General features: G+C 34.3%; 1 protein-coding gene across 2 annotated transcripts; it reads left to right on the top strand.

Moving 5' to 3' along the window:
• Positions 1-18,947, top strand: LOC128236294 (BLOC-2 complex member HPS3-like). 2 transcript variants are annotated; one of them, XM_052951180.1, is made up of 25 exons: positions 1-290; positions 1,505-1,677; positions 2,528-2,770; positions 3,094-3,224; positions 3,769-3,886; positions 4,355-4,559; positions 5,045-5,158; positions 7,378-7,553; positions 7,883-7,999; positions 8,455-8,561; positions 9,193-9,256; positions 9,451-9,629; positions 9,947-10,055; positions 10,461-10,535; positions 11,628-11,788; positions 12,056-12,143; positions 12,409-12,486; positions 13,514-13,612; positions 14,434-14,503; positions 14,839-14,873; positions 15,180-15,269; positions 15,717-15,932; positions 16,270-16,482; positions 16,866-16,956; positions 18,231-18,947. In XM_052951180.1, the coding sequence occupies exons 1-25, from the start codon at positions 68-70 to the stop codon at positions 18,413-18,415; spliced, it is 3,360 nt and encodes a 1,119-aa protein (XP_052807140.1). In that variant the 5' UTR covers positions 1-67; the 3' UTR covers positions 18,416-18,947. The 2 variants fall into 2 exon arrangements, with proteins under 2 accessions (XP_052807140.1, XP_052807141.1); XM_052951181.1 differs by having other exon boundaries at positions 10,461-10,539; positions 11,632-11,788.
• Positions 18,948-20,596: the final 1,649 nt, after the last annotated feature.

The raw sequence follows: 20,596 nt of genomic DNA, 5'->3' as shown, positions 1-20,596 counted from the left end.
ATGGCGGACGAACATAAATAAAAACAAATAAAAAGCGGATTTCAAAAGTTCTTTTTACACCATAACAATGGTTAAGGTGTTAAAATGTTATAATTTTAAGTCATCCAATATAATTGAAAATGTTATTTCAGAGCCTAATTGTTTTGACATTGGCAAAAACTTCCTGTTTATAGGAACTCATGATTGCACAGTGAAGGTCTTCAAAAACACTCAACCGCCTAAAAAATGGCAGAAATATTGCTTCTTTCAAACCGGTGCTCTTGTTACACAAGTTGAATATAATAAAGCTGGTATGTATTTTTAATAATTCATGTTTGAGGGATAAACATTCCCGCAGTTGAATGGAATGTATTATATCAGATACGTCGGGAGTCATTTCTGCTGCAAATAAAATATTTTGAGAAGTTGTGGCTGCGCACTTATTCATTTAATGTATCACAGTATTGCAGCTTAATTTAAGAGCAGTGCCTAACATTTTCAGTCTTTCATGGATCCAGGGTCTTATGGTAGCACACTTGACTACCAATTCAGCAGTCCCAGGTTGGATTCCCCGCCACACCACTAAAAATCTAATAATTTCCCGACAGATGTGATGCATGTTGAAAAAACCAGGTAGCTAACCAGGGTTACATTCTGTCTGTGCACTATGCTCGCAAAAAACTAATATGACAAAAAATCTTATTAGAGCATTCTCTGAATGTCACGTGTCCTTTCGCAGTCAGGTATCAAATTTAAGACATGAATGCTTACATAGCCGCAGGCATCCACGGTGCCCCTAATAAATTGACAAGTTGGTGGCTATAACATTTAATCAAATGCCACAACAAAATAGTATCATTTAAGCTTAAGTTTCATTCCAATTTTGATTCACAAACAGTATCTGAGATTCTTTCAGTTGTAAGCTTAACATGTATTAACTCAGCCAATAATACCGTTTTTTGTTATATAAATAATGACTTGATATTTCTTTATTATATACACCATATAGATTAATCTCAAAACATTTATTCACTGACTAGGGCCTGTCCATCTGTTCATGTCTTTAATTTTAGATTTGTTTTTTTATATTAATTTCAATGGATTTTTCTGAAGAAATGATTAGCCAAATGATCAAACTATCTAGTGTCTGATATCATTTAATAGATGCCTGGCATCTGTTTATATGGACTAACATGTACATGTACATTTGAACCTGTTCATCCCATATGTGGTTGGACCTCCTTATATGAACGTCCAGACACATTTTTTACTCTCACCAAGCCTGGCTGTATGAATTTTATTGCTTGCCTTCAAGCTTGTCTTGTGCAATGGGTTTTCATTACAACACACCTTTGCGAAACAAAATGCCCAACATCATGATTAAATCCTAATTGAATATATTTGTAATAAAGAAATGAGTTTAAAATAACTGACAAATTACTCATACCTGATATAATATTTTACACTTACCTGTTATATAAATTACGAGCAGTTAACATTTGTTTCCAATTTCAATTCTGAACAGGAGACTATGTTGCAACAGTTGAAAAGAAAGTTTCTAGGCAGTCTGAGGTGGTCTCAGTCAAAGTGTACCTGAACTGGCACATTGCTCATCAAAGTGACTCATACCGGACCAGAGTGAGGGTTGCTGGCCTCGGCTATAAGAGTAGCAATGTACAGACTGGGAAACGACTTGAGGTAAGGCAAATAAAACATCTGGTTCAAAATTGTTGATAGTGAAAAAAATTAATGAGATTGCTCAAAAAATGCTAGCTTAAATGTATTTATATTATTACCTGGCCATTGAGGTAAAAGCTAGTTTGTTTATCTATCAGTGATCATCTTGAAATACCATGGTTAATACTGTCTGTGTAGAGTAAAGTGAGGGACCACATGAATATTTGCATTTTAAGAAAATCAAGGCTATTTTATTCTATGTATATTGGCCAAATAAAAGATATGAAGTGGTCATGCATACCTGTCTCAGATTAAATAACCAGCAGTATTTTTAATTCCAATTCTGATGATCTTTATGTTAAAAAACACATGAAAAACAAATGCAGTATTATTTTTAGAATTACCAACCATGTGGCACTATAATTGGCTTTATGTATGTAATAGATACTGTTGGTTTAATCAAAAAGCTACGATGTGATAAATTATGTCACAAATGCTATGTTGGAAGGCAACATTTTGCTACCAATGATGACTTAAAACAAAGATAACTTTTCTTTTTCTTCACCATTTTAATTGAAACAAAGGGCAGTCTTTGCCGCTTAAAGAGCCCCGCCTTCGTTTCATTACGTAGATTAGGTGATGAGTTTCCTCACCCACATTCACAAACCTGTTTCCAAAATAATGTTTTGACAGTGCTCCATCACATTGTGGTTTTTGTAAAGTCTTCATTTGAAGCAAAATATTGCCGTCTGATGTAGCATTTATGATGTAATTTATTTCATGGTATACACACACTGACACAATATATACATATGTATAATAACTTCATACGTTTGTTCAGACTCACAACTTTGTCACCATCTGTATTCAGGTTGTGGATGTGCCCATTGAGGGGAAAGTTTCTGCAATGTCAACATGTGCAGAGACTGGCAACTTGGTCTTTGCCTGTAACCACATTGCCAAACTTTTCCATCTGGTTGAGAAAACCATTCCAAATTCTGAAGAAACCTTTCTGGACATGATTGTGTTTCTTGAAATCAGTTTTGGATATGACCTTACCAAGATATGCCTCTGTGAAGAATTTCTTGTCTGCAGTAGCTCACAATTCGTCCAGGTTCGTCATTACTCTTATTCATCTATAATAATGAATTTGTTTTGGCTGTCTTGTGATAACTCACGATATTATATACACCTGTTTTTTTTTTAATAACAGCCATAAACAACATGACTATTTTTTTAGCACTATTGTATGCAAAAATACTATTATTTTAGCTGTTAATCATTTTCAGACCACTGTTAAATTGACAAAATGTTGTTGCAGTGCCTGTTTTATATATCTTGCTTCTCATTATTATTCTTTTAACTTGTTTTTCATCAAAAAGTAAGATATATAAAAATGAAGTGAATGAAAAATATTGAGTGTACTTCTCATCACAGGTATTTGAGGTTCAGATAAGGGACCGTGTGGATGATATGCAGGGACGGTCAGTAGACAGCCAAGGGCCATCACCGAGGCGGATGAAGGCCTCAAGTGTGCTTTCTAGTCTCAATATCGCCCAAAATATCAGGTTCTTGCTCACTTTAGATTAAATTAAGAATTGCTTGAGTGAGAGTATGAAAATATTGCATGTACATTAACGGCTAAATATGGTTGATGATAAATAATAGGCAATATGCCATATGAGGCTGCTATTTTACATGTTGTCTTCATAAAGCGACACATGTAGGTATTCATATATTCATTTGTATGAGCATCCTTGAAAATGAAATATGATACAAATGAATATCTATCTGGAATCATCATGATTATCACAAAGACATAGAAAAATGGTATAAAAAGGCAATATAAAGTCATACTGAGACCCTTTTGAAGAAGATGGGCATATTAAGGTTTGCAAATATCTGTAGCCGTCGCTAGAATTTGATATTGTCTGCAAAAAGACAGTTATAAGTAAGACCATGGAACTTAAGCAGTAAGTTGATCACTGTTAACATTCTCATTAGGTCAGATTACTTACATTGATTACAAAGGAAGCAGATTTGACAACATATTTTACGATCTTCACTGATGTTTTATGAACAATTGAACTTGTTTTGAAATTTCTGTTTCAGTTCCCCTGAGACAGTCAGGGAGAGGACTGTACCAGTGATTCGAGAGCAGCCTAAGTTTTCAGCAGTTGGTGAAAGGGGCTCATCTACTCCAAGCCCAGGGCCCAGTTTTCCATCAAAGGTACTTGACATTTGGTGACAATGTTGTGCACCATTTTTTCCAACATGGAGAGTATTTGATTTGATTTTAAATGATTGTTTTTTGCTGCCATAAGCAGATGGTTATCCACAAAGTAGTATATAACGTGACTGCCCTGGACCTGACATATCGACGCTGTGTCAACTGATTGTTTTATCTGCCATTAGCTCATGGCAATCCACACACTAGTATATAATATGGCTGACACTGACGCTGTGTCAACTGATATCACCACCATCTTATCTTAAGCTAAACTGTCCTGGCGTAAGATGTTTTGAATATTTATGGTCTAACAATCTTCTTATGAGTTATTGACCGAGTTATTTAATAAAAAAAAAAGGTTAAATCATGTAAGGTATGTGTCTACGATACTCTACACTCATTTTTCCTTCTTGGATTGTTATCGAATACAGACAAGAATCAACATATTGAATTCCGCTTGTTTAACAGAACACCACTTCCCTAATAGAGGATGACACAGACTTCGTACAGTGGTCTTTCTCTTCCAATCCCCTGGCCAGAAAATCAACAGGACTTGCCGGAGCCCAATTACACGGTTACCATGACAACAAGACAATAAAGCTCAAAGGTTTGGAAAATCTGGGAAAGCCGGCAAGGTTTGAGCCTCCTGTGCCTGATATCAAAGACCTCAGAGGTATAAATAATGATAGTGTCTTCTAAGAGGCAAATTTGACGTGAATTGTTGAGGGCTTATCTAGTTATAATTATGGGCATGCATATGTGTGTAGTTGCATGAACAAAAATTCATGACACAAAATGCAAACAGTGTATAAAATATGAGAGCAAATATGGCATCTTTTGAATCTGAAACAAGTGTGTCACAGAAAAAAATTAACAAGCTGCTCTCTTTAGAATTAATGTATTCCATAACGCTCTTGTTAAAAATTATATATATATACAACAATGGTAGCTACATTTACACTGCTGTACTAATTGGATGAGTTTTAGTACTGTTTACTTAAGATTTACATTAAAATGTTCATATTAAAAGCAAAGTTGTGTAAACCATTAAACTGTACTTTGATGTTTCTGTTTTTAAAGAGTGAATCACAATACAACAGGTCAGACAATACTAAAGCAGGTGATGTTTCACAAACCTTTCTCCATGTTTTTTTACAGGAGGAAATCACCATACCACAGGTCAGACATCACTAAAGCAGGTCATGTACCACTATCTAGATCAGGGCCATTCATCCTGGCTTCATCTTCAGTTGATTCCAACATACACAATAGGTCAGTACCTTGACATGACTTAAGTCTAGCCTTAAATTAAGAATCACATCACCAGGCTGGCATTTATAAAACAAACAAAATTAATGCTCGATTTATATCAGAGTTAATTGGATTATTCTGCAATTATTATAAAAGAGTTAACTGTTTAAATGATGACCTAGAAATATTGACATAGTTTCAATTAGTGATGAAACGATTATCAAGTACAGTCGATAGTGGTTGTCCAAAATTGATATCGCTCATGTTACTTCCAGTAACTACTTTCTTTTTTTGTTATGCGGTAAAAGTATAGTAAATGTCAATTTTCTCTTACACAAATTCGGTGAATGTAAACACTTTTGCTTAAAAACTTACAAACTCTCCCATAATTATAAGTTGTTTATAATTGTTTATATACTTCATAAAACCTCAATAATATGTCTCTATGGTGTAGTGGGTCCGGCCTTACCTGCAAATACTGGGTATCCTGGCTCGATGCATTCTGTTTTTGAAACCTTTTTAGCTCGACTATTCGAAGAATAGGTGGGCTATACTACTCGCCCCGGCGTCGGTGTTGGTGTCGGCGTCCGGTTAAAGTTTTAGGGCAAGTTGGGATTTTCACTTATAAGTCCAATACCCTACATTCAATTGACTTAATACTTCACACAGTTGTTCAGGGCCATCACATGATGAGGTTAAATAACTCCATATTATTCTTTACACAGATTATGGCCCCTGATTGACTATGGAACTAAGGTTAAGTTTGAGGGCAAGTTGGAATATTTATTAATAACTTCTATACCCTTCATTCAATTGACTTAATACTTCACACAATTGTTCAGGACCATCACACAATGCGGTTACATAACTCCATATCCTTAATACAAGTTACGGCCCCTGATTGACTTAGGTTAAAGTTTTAGGCAAGTAAAAGTTAAGGGCAAGTTGGGATTTTAATAAAAAAACTTCTATACCGTTCATTAAATGCACTTAATAAAATTCAAAATTATTTATGACCATCTTACAACAAGAAACATAACTCTGTTTTAAGCCTAAATACAAATTATGGCCCTTGAATTATTATTATTATTTTTTTTTTAAATTTCCTTTGAAAGGCATATTTGTATATTCTTAACCACATTTTCATAACGGTAAATCAAGTTATTTGAATGACTTGCGTCATTGTTTGGGCGGGCTGGTGGGAGGGCAGCATCAAAGTCACCTTATGTATCGAATAATTTTAGTTAGGTTTGATATAAAGAGACTAAACTTGGTATTATTACATCGTTATTGTATTCTAAGTCAAAGCGGCGTAGTCGAGTGCGCTGTCTTACGACGACTCTTGTTTGTTATTGTTGTAATTAACTAATTTACTTTTTTGTGAAAGCTTTATGAAACTAAGATATTCTGATGAAATGTTCAATATAACAGGTTATTGAATGTTAAGCTGATTCACAAATATTTAATATGCTTTTACATGGATAAAACATACATGGACAGGCTACGAGAACTTACTTGATGCATTGTGCTTCATTTGCAATTGATGTGCAATTATTAAGTATGTGTTGTGTTGATTTTTTGTTCAGTTATTAAGACAGAAAAAGGTGGTAGATATTTACTTACTGTTGCAAAACGCATGACTATAGCATCACACGTACTGATTGCAGGTTTAACCATTTAAAGGATCATGATATTACTGTGTTTAAACAATGTATTCCTATTAAAATGATATTATGAACTTTCGATTAATGTCAGATAGTAAATTGAAATACTTGGTCCAATTCGATTTGATTTTCAATAATGGAGTCCAATTTTCAAACACTTGTTTCAATCATATAATATTTGTTTATGTCACTCTATGGTCTTATGCATTCTACTATGACCTCTGACTTTGCCAAGAAGAAAACAGTTTTTATAAACTTTGTTTTCAATCTTATTTATATTTATTTCTAATAGTTTATAAAGTGCTACTACAATGGTTCTGTTATGAACTTGGGTGGTCAGTGTATATAAACACAATTCAATGTTTTATACTTTAATAACGATATACATCTCATGATAGTAGACACAACTCTGCTATGTACAAAAGCCTGCAGAAGTAATAAGAACAACATTAGACAGTAGGCAGAGCCTACTATTCATTAGCAGCTCTGAGTAATCATGGTAACATTTTATAAGAATGGAATACCAAACAGGTTCATAATGTTACTACAACCAATATGGCTTCTTTCTGCGTGCAGGAGGGTTTACCAGTCTATCTGGCCACCAGGCCAGTATACCAGTCCACTCAGGGCGGAGAACCAGCCGGGTTGGCATGACCTGTCTCATGAGCAGCCCCAGAGTGGGACAAATATTCTCACTACTGCCACACCCACTCCTTCTGTCATCATATGAATACTCTTCTAATGCTTTGCAAGTAAGTAGAGTGAAAGGACATTTTAGTTTCTATGAACAACTTGACTTTAAATTACACAACAGTATGATTCAAAGTTGACCTGTCATTTTTCCTTAAACTTTTTATAAATTTATGGCATTTGAATAGAAACTGTACATTTGCAAGTCCATTGACTATATAATTTCCTTCATCATAGAAAAGAAAGAAAAACAGGATTCTTCTTGAATCTTCTGTAAAGGCGCTAATCAAATGAATGATTGTTTACCATAGATATAGAGGTTTTACCCCCATATCAAAACAATTCAAAACAAACACACCCTTTTCAATTCCATGTCTGTTTAATATTGAAGGTAGAAAGCAGTGGCCCTCTGTTGTATGTTCTACATGAAAACACTCTGGAAATCTACACTTCCCGCAGCCATATTTTTGCCGTTTTGAATACCGAAAAAATGGATCATGTCACAAAGGTTTGTTGAGCATTCTCATTATGTATAGAATATGTTTTGGTGACCATGTTCAATTATTAAATCTCAAAACTTATTAATGATCAGTTTATTTGCCTGAAAAATATTATTAACATCATTGGACAAGTAGCAAGTAACAGTCGATTAATAATAAAACTTCAAACTGTAGATAAAGGTTAAAAGCTCATTAATAACCAATTACACACAATAGTAAATTAGTAATCATTGACAAAGCTCCAAACCGGGATCAAACATGGGCCTATGTGATTCAGAGTGTGATATACTATGCAACCTGCAATATGTACACAGAGTACCAACCAAGACAATTTTTACCCAAAAAAATAAGTCACACTGCAGCCATTTTACTGCAAAGAAGATTTACGCTGCAAACTACTACGCCATCATTCTGCAAACATTTAGCTCATGTAAGATTGAGCTTAACTATGGGAACATTTTAGACTTGTCCAGACACAAGTGTGGAGATCTGTATCTGTGGAGTCCAGCATCTGATTGGTCCTCGACTTATTGCCCTTGGTGACAAGCACATTGCCCTCTTCAATAAAATGTAAGTGATGCTGCATATTATAATATTGATTATAATTATGTGTTGTATTTGTTCTGAGTTTACAAATATAGATTGACTATACAGCTACATCTGGAAAAGTTTGAATGAATTTTAAAATAAAAAGCTAATTTTATAGAAGCCCAAAACAAGCATTATGGATTTTTGTTTAAGTTGTCGGATGTTGTGGGTTTTTTTTGAAGAAAATGAATTGAGATATTGTCATAGCCTTGATGTCAGTGACGTCAGTGTTGTTGTGCACAGGCATTTACCTTGGCCCAAACTCCAAAATGTTTCAAGATATTCAAATGAAATTTGGTAAACATGTTGCCAGAGACAATATGTTCATATAAGGCAAGGTTCCTAAATTTTTGCTTCAATTATTGTTGAGTTCTGCCCTTTGTTCAATTGAAAACGAAAATATATGAGCATTAGTGTTTGCTCTGTGCGGCTCTTGTTTTCAGTCCCAACTGGAAAAAGCAGCCAAACTTTTTTAATCTTTGTCAACTTCGGGGAAACTGGATTTATTGTAAAATTATTAAAACAAATTACATGATTTTATGCTATAGGTTTAGTGTAAAAATAACTATCTGTGGCATCTGTGTAGAACTTTTGTGATTTGTGTATTTTACAGAGACAATTCCTGGAATGTGAATGTATTAGAGAAACCATCGGTACCAGACCTTTATACAGACATGGTAATTATTTTGTTTGCATACTGTCTTAGCTTCTTTATTGATTAATAATTGAAGACTTTACTTTATTCAATAAGACTCTTCAAAAGCTCTTGAAAGTATTGAATGGTAATATAAAATGTATGGTATAATATTAGAAATATAACACACCAATTTCGGCCATATGGCATTTAAAGGACTGGCTTGTTTTTCTAAAGGTGAATTTCGGAAAGAAAAACCAGCAATTGGCGGCTCACACATATGAGCACATGTTGCTAGAAGGTCACATGCTTCTGACGAGCAGTCTGATTGGTCAGTCTCTTAGCCAATCAGATGCCATGGAAGTACAAGAACTCATCAGAACTTCATCAGCACTGCTTGGTGAATATTATGCCTTGTGAGTATTAGGGTTATTGAGGCAAAATGATATTTTTATGCCGTAAGCTTTAATTTATTACTGCAATATATGCCAAATTATTTGAGTAAAGATATATATAAAAAAATGAGAAATGGTTATTTCATTACAAAAAATAAGACCATTCAATTGTCTATTTTTTTACTGTTTCAGTGGCAACTATATCCTTGGTAAAGAAAACTGAACATTTTTATGGTAGTTAAGAATTTTTCCATGTACAACTTTATAGGTTTTGACAACACTTCTTTTAGATTCAGCTCTAATTGTCATTTATGAGTTCTATGATTCCTTCCTTCCAGGAGTGATGCCCCTGGCTGGCAGTCTTGTCTGCCCTACTGCATCATGTCAGAACTCAATGTGCAGGAGATGGTCTCCAACATTCGGCAACGGAAGAAGGAATATAAGCTGGTAAACTACATAGCTGTTGTATCATACAAGATAGACGAATCAATAAGAAAACATCACAATTACGAACATATGAGAATCTGCCAGAATCTGTATAGTTTTTAAATACTCTAATTACTACAGTCAAACACTGTTGGCTTGAACTCAAAGGGAGATGCAATAAAACCTTCAGCTTTGGAAAATTCAAACCAAGTGGGAATGCTTGCCTTCCATAAAAAGAAGTTGGTCCTTTACATCCAGTTCAAGCCAACGAGGAAATTAAGCCTAGCCAGTTTGAGCAAACGGCGTTCACCTGTATAAGTACTCAATTTTGACAAATTATTATGCACCAACATGTTATGTGTTACAGCCAATCCTTTCAAATATTTGACTTTAGATTTATATCTTTTTCTTTCAACTTGGTTTCAGAGATATGGCCAAGGCATTGTGCAATATTTGAAGTATGTCTTGTTTCTTGAAGAGGACCCACTTGATCTAATAGAGGTTAGTTATCTTCCTATATGCCAATGATCCAATGAGTCCAGGGAATTATATGTTTAGATTCTTATCCCCATTTTTTACATAAAAAAACAAAATGCAGTGTATATACCCTCAATAAACATGGCAGAAATGGGAGTGGCAGAAATGGGAGTCTTGACTTTATTCATCACTTGTTGGAGGTTGTTTGTCCGAGTTGGTCTAAGTAATTAATAATATTTATGATACAACCATATGCTATTATTCAAAGATGAAATATAGCTCCTGTATTGGTCAATTGAAGGGTCGAATACCAACCAGTGTCATGTTTATTATTTTCCTTCTATTTTCAAAACAGATTTTTGCAATTGAAAAACGTAAAGTGGGCTGGAGTATTTTGAACAGAAAAGGTACAAAAATAAGAATCTAAAAATAATTTTGTCTGATCTTATTAGATATACTTTTGAATAGGTTAAGAGGTATATTTGTTCACCTCTGACCTAAGATGACACACTTAAAGCCACATCAGAGTTATTTGTTGTGGTACCTCTGTACTGGTTTGTATCCAAGAAGTGCACATTTGTGTCTTTTATACATGTATTGTCTTAAAAAAACAAGTAATTTTTGAAGCAACAATGTATAACACATAGAACTAGTGAAAGGATTGAGTTAAGTTCCATCAATAAGGGATAATGATATCATTGCATATATAAGTATATATCACGGTATATTTAATTATATAAACATACCTTTGAATGACATACATATTGCAATGTAGCGTATGGTGGAAATATGAATTTTATTTTAACATAACATCTTGACTACATTGTACTTCTTATGTTTTTGATATTTGTAAATTTATTAAGACAGATACTGCACTTTGCATTCATTTTGCAAGGATTTTTTTTTGTTTAAATTCTTGATTCCAACATGACACAGATTTGAAACTTATGTTAATTGCAAAAAAAGAACCTTATAGTTTAAGGTATACAGATGCAATTCTTATCATCATAGTATAATGAAAACTGAACTTTGCGAAATTGGCTTTATCTAAAAATTGCAGAAAAAAATCTTTGCTAATTGATATCAGTCTACAGAATAAGCACATTGCATTTACAGGTAGAAGGTGATACACTCCTAGAGACGTGTTTTGAGGCCATGCCAGACAGACTGTCGGACGTTCTGCTGTTTTCACGTATCAGAACTTACTCTGCAGAGACGGCCATTAACTTTCTCAAGAAAACATCCAAATATATCCGGCCATCAGACAGTAGGTCAAGGTATATGTTTTATTTTGCAGATTTTTTAACTGATATTAATAAGGTCAAAAATATACAAATTAAAAGTTTTATATGCAAATTAATTAAAACTGGCTTGCAATTATTTGTTTTCTTCCCCACATAATAAGCAATCCCATAACACTGGATTTAATAAGTATTGCCCCTTTTTTGAGAAGGGCGTTGACTTTTGCTTTGAGGTGATTGTGTTGTTGTAAGGATTCCATTTGCATGTAGCTTACCTCTGTACAATAATTACTCCCATTCCAGCACAAAATATCGCCTGGCTCTAGCGTCCCTTAACCTACAGCTGTGTGAACCAGATATGGCCCTGGGTCTTCTCTCCGCCATCGATAAGGTACTCTTTAGATTGCCCTCATTGAACAAATATTGGAAACTAGTGATATAAAAAAGTCATATGTCTGCTTTCTGCAATCGATAACGTATAATTTGTATAGTTCTCTGTTATATGTTTGTTGCTATAAAAACCCTGAGACATAAAATTAAATCTTTTTGAATTGTTCTTTTAGGCCCATAAGGTCATATGAGCTAATTGACCTTGAAAAGTCCTTGCTAGTGGAGACTGCGCTGAAGTTAAACTTACAAATCATCTTGTGTTTTAGAGAGAGCTGGTTGATTTGTGTGTAGAGAATCATCATATCCTACATGTGGCCATGACAGAGTTTTCTCCCTTAGCACAGGTATGTAATGGTTGTCTTTCATAAGTTTTTCAATGTAGATAGGGCCATGATGAGACTTCTTGCTTAAATATAGATAGAAAACATTTTATGAAGTATGAACTATTATAATGATAAAAGAAAAGAATGTCCTTTTTAGCTTAATTATTCCTAGAATAAGGAGAGCTATACTACTCACCGTGGCGTCTGTGTCACACATTGTTAAGGTTTTGCATGTAAGCGCCTTTAAGTCATTATCTCAGTAAATACATCATTTATTGCATTGAAACTTTGGACATGTATTCCCAACTATCTAAGCTACTAAACTAATGAAGTTAGATAACACTTTTTTGAATATAATGCAAATTATGGGCCTTTATTATTTGATTAAGAAATTCTGGTTAAGGTTTTGCATATAAGCACACATAGGTTAATATCTCAGCAACTACTTTATGTATTGCATTGAGACTTAATACCATGGTACTCAACCATCCAACCTACTTAATTAACCAAGTTAGATACCTCTAGTTTGCATTTGATGCAAATAATTGCCCTTTTTTAATCGACATTGAAATTATGGTTAAGGTTTTGCATGTAACCACTTTTAAGTCAATACCTCTGCGAATACATCATGTTTTGCATTGAAACTTTATACACTGGCTCCCAACCATTCAACCTTCTTAATCAATTTAAGTAAGATAACCCTATCTTGCATATTAGATAATTTTTGCCCCTTTATTATGCGACTTAAAAATTCTGGTTATGGTTTATTACTTGATTTATTGAATTGTGACTTAATACCGTGATCCATGCATGTTTCCCCCAATCTTTTCAATCCTAACACTGAAAAGCGGCAAAATAGTCAAGCGAGCTGTCTCTGTGACAGCTTTTGTTGTATATATACTGTTATTATATTAAACTGGATTTTTACGACTTTAAGTTTGTCTGTTCCAAAACTCCACAGAGCTTACTTGGTCTTTCATAGTTTGTATCTTTTGCCAGCTACAAATAAAAAAAAATTCTATCACTTACTCCTGCTATATATGAACAGTTGATGCGCTGCCATGACGCAGATTTACTCATCTCAATACTCATACAACTCCATGACATGGGTACCATGCCTACCGATCTGGCCATAGCACTTTTACAGGTTAGTGTTTTTATAGTTACATTTTTTATAATTAAATATTTGCAAATACCATAAACCTCAGTATTACATTTTTTATAATTAAATATTAGCAAATACCATAAACCTCAGTATGTAATTAAAGCTTTGTATTGGTAAATTTATTCGCTGATGTCTCAGTGACATGGGATTAGCGGCCGCAAAATAGTGTTTATATGGCTTCGTGGGGTCAAAATTAATGACTGCGGCTGCGTTAGACAGTTGGTCGCTTAATGCATGTCCTTTATACAGTAAAAAAATGGGGATTTTGAGTGGCTCAACAAGGCAGGTGGCCTTTTAAAGCAGGTGGCCCTTTAACCAGGTTTGACTGTAAAGTAAAACCATTATGATACATTGTTATTAACACAAATGGAGAGAAATAAGATCAATCACCAACAGTGTTGGTAACCATGCATGGACTGGTACATTTATTTTGTAAATAAAGCCATACTGTGTGCTTATTTGCCAATGTTTTGTAATAAGTCTCAAACCTGTTTCACGGGAAGGGAGTATAGGTTTACCCTCTTTCCGTCAGTCTGCTATTCTTACTATTTGGCATACTCAATATGCTTGGGTTCACTCTCATTGTCTTGTATTAAAAAAAGTGAAGATATGCTCAATTAATGCCACACTTTTATTCTTTATATATCTAAAATTTAAAACCTTTAAATACTATAAGTCCATGCGCAAACAGTAGTAAATGGATGGAGTAATGACAAGCCATATGTTTATACATGTTCTGTTATAACCCATACTGTATACCTTTTTACACAAATAGCAATAAATATTTATATACATACTTACAGGGACGGTCAAATGTTCCTGAGGCCCACAAGAATTCCCATCTGATGGCGTACCTGGAGGCTTTAGTCTGTGGTATGTTCTTTTGTGAGATTTGCAAAATTGCTTTTATAGTGAAAAGAAAACCTTTTTTTAATGTTTTGGGGAGATTGGTGAAGATAGAATTCTTGATGATCATGATGATGATGATACTGGCCTCAATGATGATGATTAATGTGGTGGTGATGGTGAATGATGAGGTGGTGTTGTTGGTGGTGATGATGATGATGATGATGATGATGATGATGATGATGATGATGATGATGATGATGATGATGATGATGTTTTGAAAGTCTGAAATGAAATGAAAAGTTTCTGTTTGTGAAATTGCTTACAATATTAGTCTATTGGACAATTATTTCTTTTTCCAGATGAAAAAAGAAAGTTCTGTTTTGAAGATGCAGTGGTAAGGAATTTTTTTTATTAAAAGTGACCATTTTATCAGCTCTGAAGCTTTGTGTATGGTAAATTCCATCAAGCTGGGTGGGATTCATACCAACAGTTATGTAGATTGACTGTGCTGGTTTTGTTGAGACAAATACAATTATTAACTCACTGAGAATAACTGTAAAATGCATGGACTTTATGCATAGAATGCGATTAAGATGAAAGAATAAAGGTATTTTAATATGAGTAGAGTAAGAATAGTATCAAAGAAATGGGGAAATGTTTGTTTGTTATAACAATCATTCATACATTGTGTACATTTTAGGGTCAGTTGTGTGAGATGTATGTACTGAGGCTAGCAGAATGGGAACCTCCATCAATAAGGCAGCTGTCACCAGTCATCAGCCTGAGGCTTGTGAGTACACATTTCTGTTTGTGTAATCTGATTTATTTAGCTTGAGGTCAGGATAATGTTTGGACTATGGTGTGTGAGTGTTCATAGTCAAATTCTGTTTCCTAATTACAAACCAGTATTTTCTAGAGTGAAACAATGTAAAAGCATTCCCTAGAAGTCATACCAGGGACATGTGGAAATATGTATGATATGTTATTCTTTTTGTTTGGGTGAAGCATGTTGCCAATAACTTTTGAACACAATGGTGTAGGTTCTTAAAACTTGGTATGCACGTATGGCACTGTTAGTTCATGAAGCATTATGGGTCATTAGGTCAAAGAACAAGGTTATTTTGACTGACAGTGGACAGATTTACAGTATTCTAGTTTAAGAATAAAAGTTCTACAAGGTTAAGCATATATGTTCATTACATTATATTATTGCGTTGTCTGTTGTTGTTTTTTTCAGCCAAAAGGTGGACATTTTGGTCGCCGTCATGGTTGGTTGGATCAACTTCCTCCATTTTCTGGTACCCAGTCAATAACAACAACCTGCCAGTATGTGGTTCCCAGCAGTGAGTCCAGACGAGCAGGGAAACAGTCCCAACAATGGCTGCAGTGCCAGAAGACTGATAATGTCACATGTAGCTGCTTCATGTGTAATGAAGACCTGCTTAAAATACAGGTACTTGCAAAGTCTACCCATATAGAAGATTTGCTATTGTCTTTCACTAACTATTTCATTCATAATTTAATTAGCTTGTCAGTTTTCTGATGAAGAAACATTGTGGCTTGTGTCATAGGCTCGATGTCGTGCAAAAACTTGGCCAAACCTAAAAAAGATGAAGATATCAAGGACATTAGACATTTTTGAAACAAGTTATATCACTCCTGCTAGAATGATTGTTAAAAAATAGCTCTTGGCTGACTTATCAGAATGAATAACAATGGTGGATTACAAGTCATGTTAGATCAAATGTCATATATACTAATCCTATGCTTATGACTGTATGTGTTTTCAGTCCCTGTTGTGTTACCCAGAAGTCTCGTCCACTGTGTGTGACAGAGTTCTCCCCCTTCTGGAGGCAAACAAACATCACACATTCTCCCCCTCTCTCAACATTTTGTGCCAAGTGCACACAGACATTGATGCTGCCGTTCGATTGGTTATTGAAAGTCACATGACTGTTGCTGCTGAGTTTGGTGCATCTGTCCTCAAATCTGATGTGGATAAGGTGCAGTATAATGACTGTTTTCTACTTTTGACATTAAAACAATTGATAAATCTGAACTCACACCATCTGTATGCAGCATCAATAAATACTATACAGAAACTGCTTGGATAAATGAACAAAATATAAATTTAATTGGTCTGTTTTTCAATGAAACAAGTAAAAGCATTGACACAACATTAGTTTTAATGTTGTTGGTGTCATCATGCATGAATTTGAGTAATGGCTTTATTTAGAATTATAAATAAATTCCATTTAAAATAATGGTAACAAATGAAATTCGTACACAAATTCACAATGCTAACATGCATTCATTAATCACTTCACAAGTTGAATTATCCCTTGTTATCTCTTGTTATAAATGTTCTGATTTCTGTTTGTTACAGTGGGAAAAGTTGTTAAACAAAATGCTGGAGAAAGTGTTCAAGGCCGAGGAAGCCAACCAGTCCACAGAAGAGTTCATGCCTTGTGTGAAAGGTAATTATAAAGGTTATATAAAGAAAACATGACTCAAAGAAACTCTCATTTGTTGGATAAGTTTAACTTTAACATTTTTTAAACATTTTTTCAGCTCAGCTTTTTTTAATACAAAACTTGAGGTATTGTCATAACCTTGGTGTTGCCATCGTGGGTGCCGACGTCATCAGTGTGCAAAAACTTATTGACATTTATCTCTCAAATATTTTTTGTTCAAATTTCTGCATGTACAATATTACTCAGGGCACTTTGATGACTGCACCTTATAACATTGATTACAAGATTGTATCTTATAGAGTATCATTATGGAGTATCATGTTTATGCAAATAGATTAGGACATGTATTTTTTTCAAAATAGGTGTATATAACAATCTTTGCAGTAATGAATATGTAGTTTAACAATCTGGCTGTAATGAATATATATGTAGTTTAACAATCTGGCTGTAATGAATATGTAGTTTAACAATCTGGCTGTAATGAATATGTACTTTACCAATCTGGCTGTAATGAATATGTAGTTTACCAATCTGGCTGTAATGAATATGTAGTTTAACAATCTGGCTGTAATGAATATGTAGTTTAACAATCTGGCTGTAATGAATATGTAGTTTAACAATCTGGCTGTAATGAATATGTAGTTTAACAATCTGGCTGTAATAAATATGTACTTTACCAATCTGGCTGTAATGAATATGTAGTTTAACAATCTGGCTGTAATGAATATGTAGTTTAACAATCTGGCTGTAATGAATATGTAGTTTAACAATCTGGCTGTAATGAATATGTAGTTTAACAATCTGGCTGTAATGAATATGTAGTTTACCAATCTGGCTGTAATGAATATGTACTTTAACAATCTGGCTGTAATGAATATGTAGTTTAACAATCTGGCTGTAATGAATATGTAGTGTAACAATCTGGCTGTAATGAATATGTACTTTACCAATCTGGCTGTAATGAATATGTAGTTTAACAATCTGGCTGTAATAAATATGTAGTTTAACAATCTGGCTGTAATGAATATGTAGTTTAACAATCTGGCTGTAATGAATATGTATTTTAACAATCTGGCTGTAATGAATTTGTAGTTTAACAATCTGGCTGTAATGAATTTGTAGTTTAACAATCTGGCTGTAATGAATTTGTAGTTTAACAATCTGGCTGTTATGAATATGTAGTTTAACAATATGGCTGTAATGAATATGTAGTTTAACAATCTGGCTGTAATGAATACACAATGTATGTACTTTATTTGGTCTATTTTACATTGCAGATGTACTAGCAGAGATGTCCAAGCACTTGAAACCCGAGGAATTCCTGAAAGTGTTGCCAGGCAACGGGAACTTTTTCTTCTTTATGCCTTATATCCAGCAGTGCCTTGCAATACACAAGGGTGCAAAATTGAAGGAACACTTTGTTGAACTCGGGGGGAAAATGGTGCAGCACAGTTGTGAATGATGAGACAAAAATTGATCCCCTACCCCCTCCAGACAAAATCTCAAAAGACCATTTTTTTTAAAAGGCCCACAAAATCCCTAGCCATAGGTTTTGGGAATTTTACCATAAGTTTTGTTTAAGTTGTATAATATGTTATTTCATAACATTTTTATTTCGAAACAATATATAATTTTAAAGCGTAGTTTCGCCTGCGTGTTGAGGGGGGGATTTGTTTGAATCTGGCTGATGGGTGATTCCATGTGCTTTTAATTTAATGCCACTCAGAACTTTAATGCCACTCAGAACTTAAAGCTTTCATCACTTCTGCTTGGTATTGATATGTATACATGTAGCTATTTGTACATTGGTTTCTGAAATATATACCATTTGCTTGGCATTAATGTAACAAGCAGCAATACATGTATATAGACTTTTTATTTGAGATTCTTTAGTTTTAGATTTATTTTTCACTTTATATAATTATATTTGTGCAATAACTTAACATTCCATAATTATATACGTGTATGCTTTACATATCATGAATAAATTGTTGATGCAGTGAATTGTCTTTTCTGTAGGAACAAGAGCGGTCACAGACAGCTATGTCCCCCGCCTCAAGGGGCATTTTTTGTAACGAAAGCCAATCAATGGTAAGGGTAGTTTCTCAGGAACATAAGAAATGTGTAAAATTAAGAAAGGGCAATAACTCTTTCAAAAAAGGTCAATTTGCAAAAGCCTGACAATATGCGCTACTTCACTTTGTAGTCATAAAGTAAGAGGAGTTGCGAAGAAACCAATTTTAAATGTAAAATAAGCAAAGGGCAATAACTCTTTCAAAAATGGTCAAATCAGGAAAGCCCGACAATATGCGCTGCTTGACTTTATGATCATCAATCTGTGAAAGTTTGGTAGAAATTGCATGAAAAACGTAAGAGCAGTTGCGAAGAAACCAATTTTAAATGTAAAATAAGTAAAGGGCAATAACTCTTTCAAAAATAGTCGAATCGGGAAAGCCCGACAATTTGCGCTGCTTCACTTTATGATAATCAATCTGTGAAAGTTTGGTAGAAATCGCATGAAAAACGTAAGAGGAGTTGCGAAGAAACCAATTTTAAATGTAAAATAAGCAAAGGGCAATAACTCTTTCAAAAATGGTCAAATCAGGAAAGCCCGACAATTTGCGCTGCTTCACTTTATGATCATCAATCTGTGAAAGTTTGGTAGAAATCACATAAAAACGTAAGAGCAGTTGCGAAGAAACCAATTTTAAATGTAAAATAAGCAAAGGGCAATAACTCTTTCAAAAATGGTCAAATCGGGAAAGCACGACAATATGTGCTGCTTAACATTATGATCATCAATCTGTGGAAGTTTGGTAGAAATTGCATGAGAAATGTAAGAGGAGTCGGAAGAAACAAATTTTAAATGTAAAATAAGCAAAAGGCAATACCTCTTTCAAAAATGGTCAAATCAGGAAAGCCCGACAATATGCGCTGCTTCACTTTATGATCATCAATCTGTGAAAGTTTGGTAGAAATCGCATGAAAAACGTAAGAGCAGTTGCGAAGAAACCAATTTTAAATGTAAAATAAGCAAAGGGCAATAACTCATTCAAAAATGGTCGAATCGGGAAAGCATGACAATATGCGCTGCTTCACATTATGATCATCAATCTGTGGAAGTTTGGTAGAAATCGCATGAGAAATGTAAGAGGAGATGCAAAGAAATGAATGTGGGCTGGACGGACGCACGCACACACGCAAGCACACACACACGCACACATGGAATCGCGCCTACCTTTACTATATCCCCTCGCCTTTTCAAGGCAGGGGATAATTAGAAATGTGTTCAGCGTTTACTTAATGGGCCATGTAAATTAATATCAATAAGGAAGGCATACTAAAATGGAGCATTAAAACCTTGTGAATAAACTCTACTATTTTGTATCACTTGAAAATAGACCTGCAAATAAAGAACCCTGAAACAGTCAACTCAGCAACAGCTACCAATAGATTGATAACTGACTTCAATATTTAGGGCGTCTGTTTTTCAAAGATAACCTTGGCCATAACTGAAAACATTTTAAAGCTGTTCAGATGAAACTTGGTATACATATAGAGCCAATAACTCTTTAACTTGAATAATTGTCAGGTTGTGCCTCTTGTTTTTGTTAGAAAAAAAATACAAGACAAGCATGGGAGT

Source organism: Mya arenaria, chromosome 5 (assembly GCF_026914265.1).
Source record: "Mya arenaria isolate MELC-2E11 chromosome 5, ASM2691426v1".
Classification (NCBI taxonomy): domain Eukaryota; kingdom Metazoa; phylum Mollusca; class Bivalvia; order Myida; family Myidae; genus Mya; species Mya arenaria.
The sequence above is the reverse complement of the archived record's forward strand: the minus strand, read 5'-3'. Positions and strand labels throughout refer to the sequence as shown.

Bases quoted from the DNA above. Each gene is read 5' to 3' on its own strand.
- LOC128236294 (XM_052951180.1), top strand. From the start codon at position 68: ATGGTTAAGGTGTTAAAATGTTATAATTTTAAGTCATCCAATATAATT. The intron at 2,771-3,093 runs GTTCGTCATTAC...TTCTCATCACAG, and splicing joins GTAGCTCACAATTCGTCCAG to GTATTTGAGGTTCAGATAAG. The intron at 14,504-14,838 runs GTATGTTCTTTT...TTCTTTTTCCAG, and splicing joins CCTGGAGGCTTTAGTCTGTG to ATGAAAAAAGAAAGTTCTGT.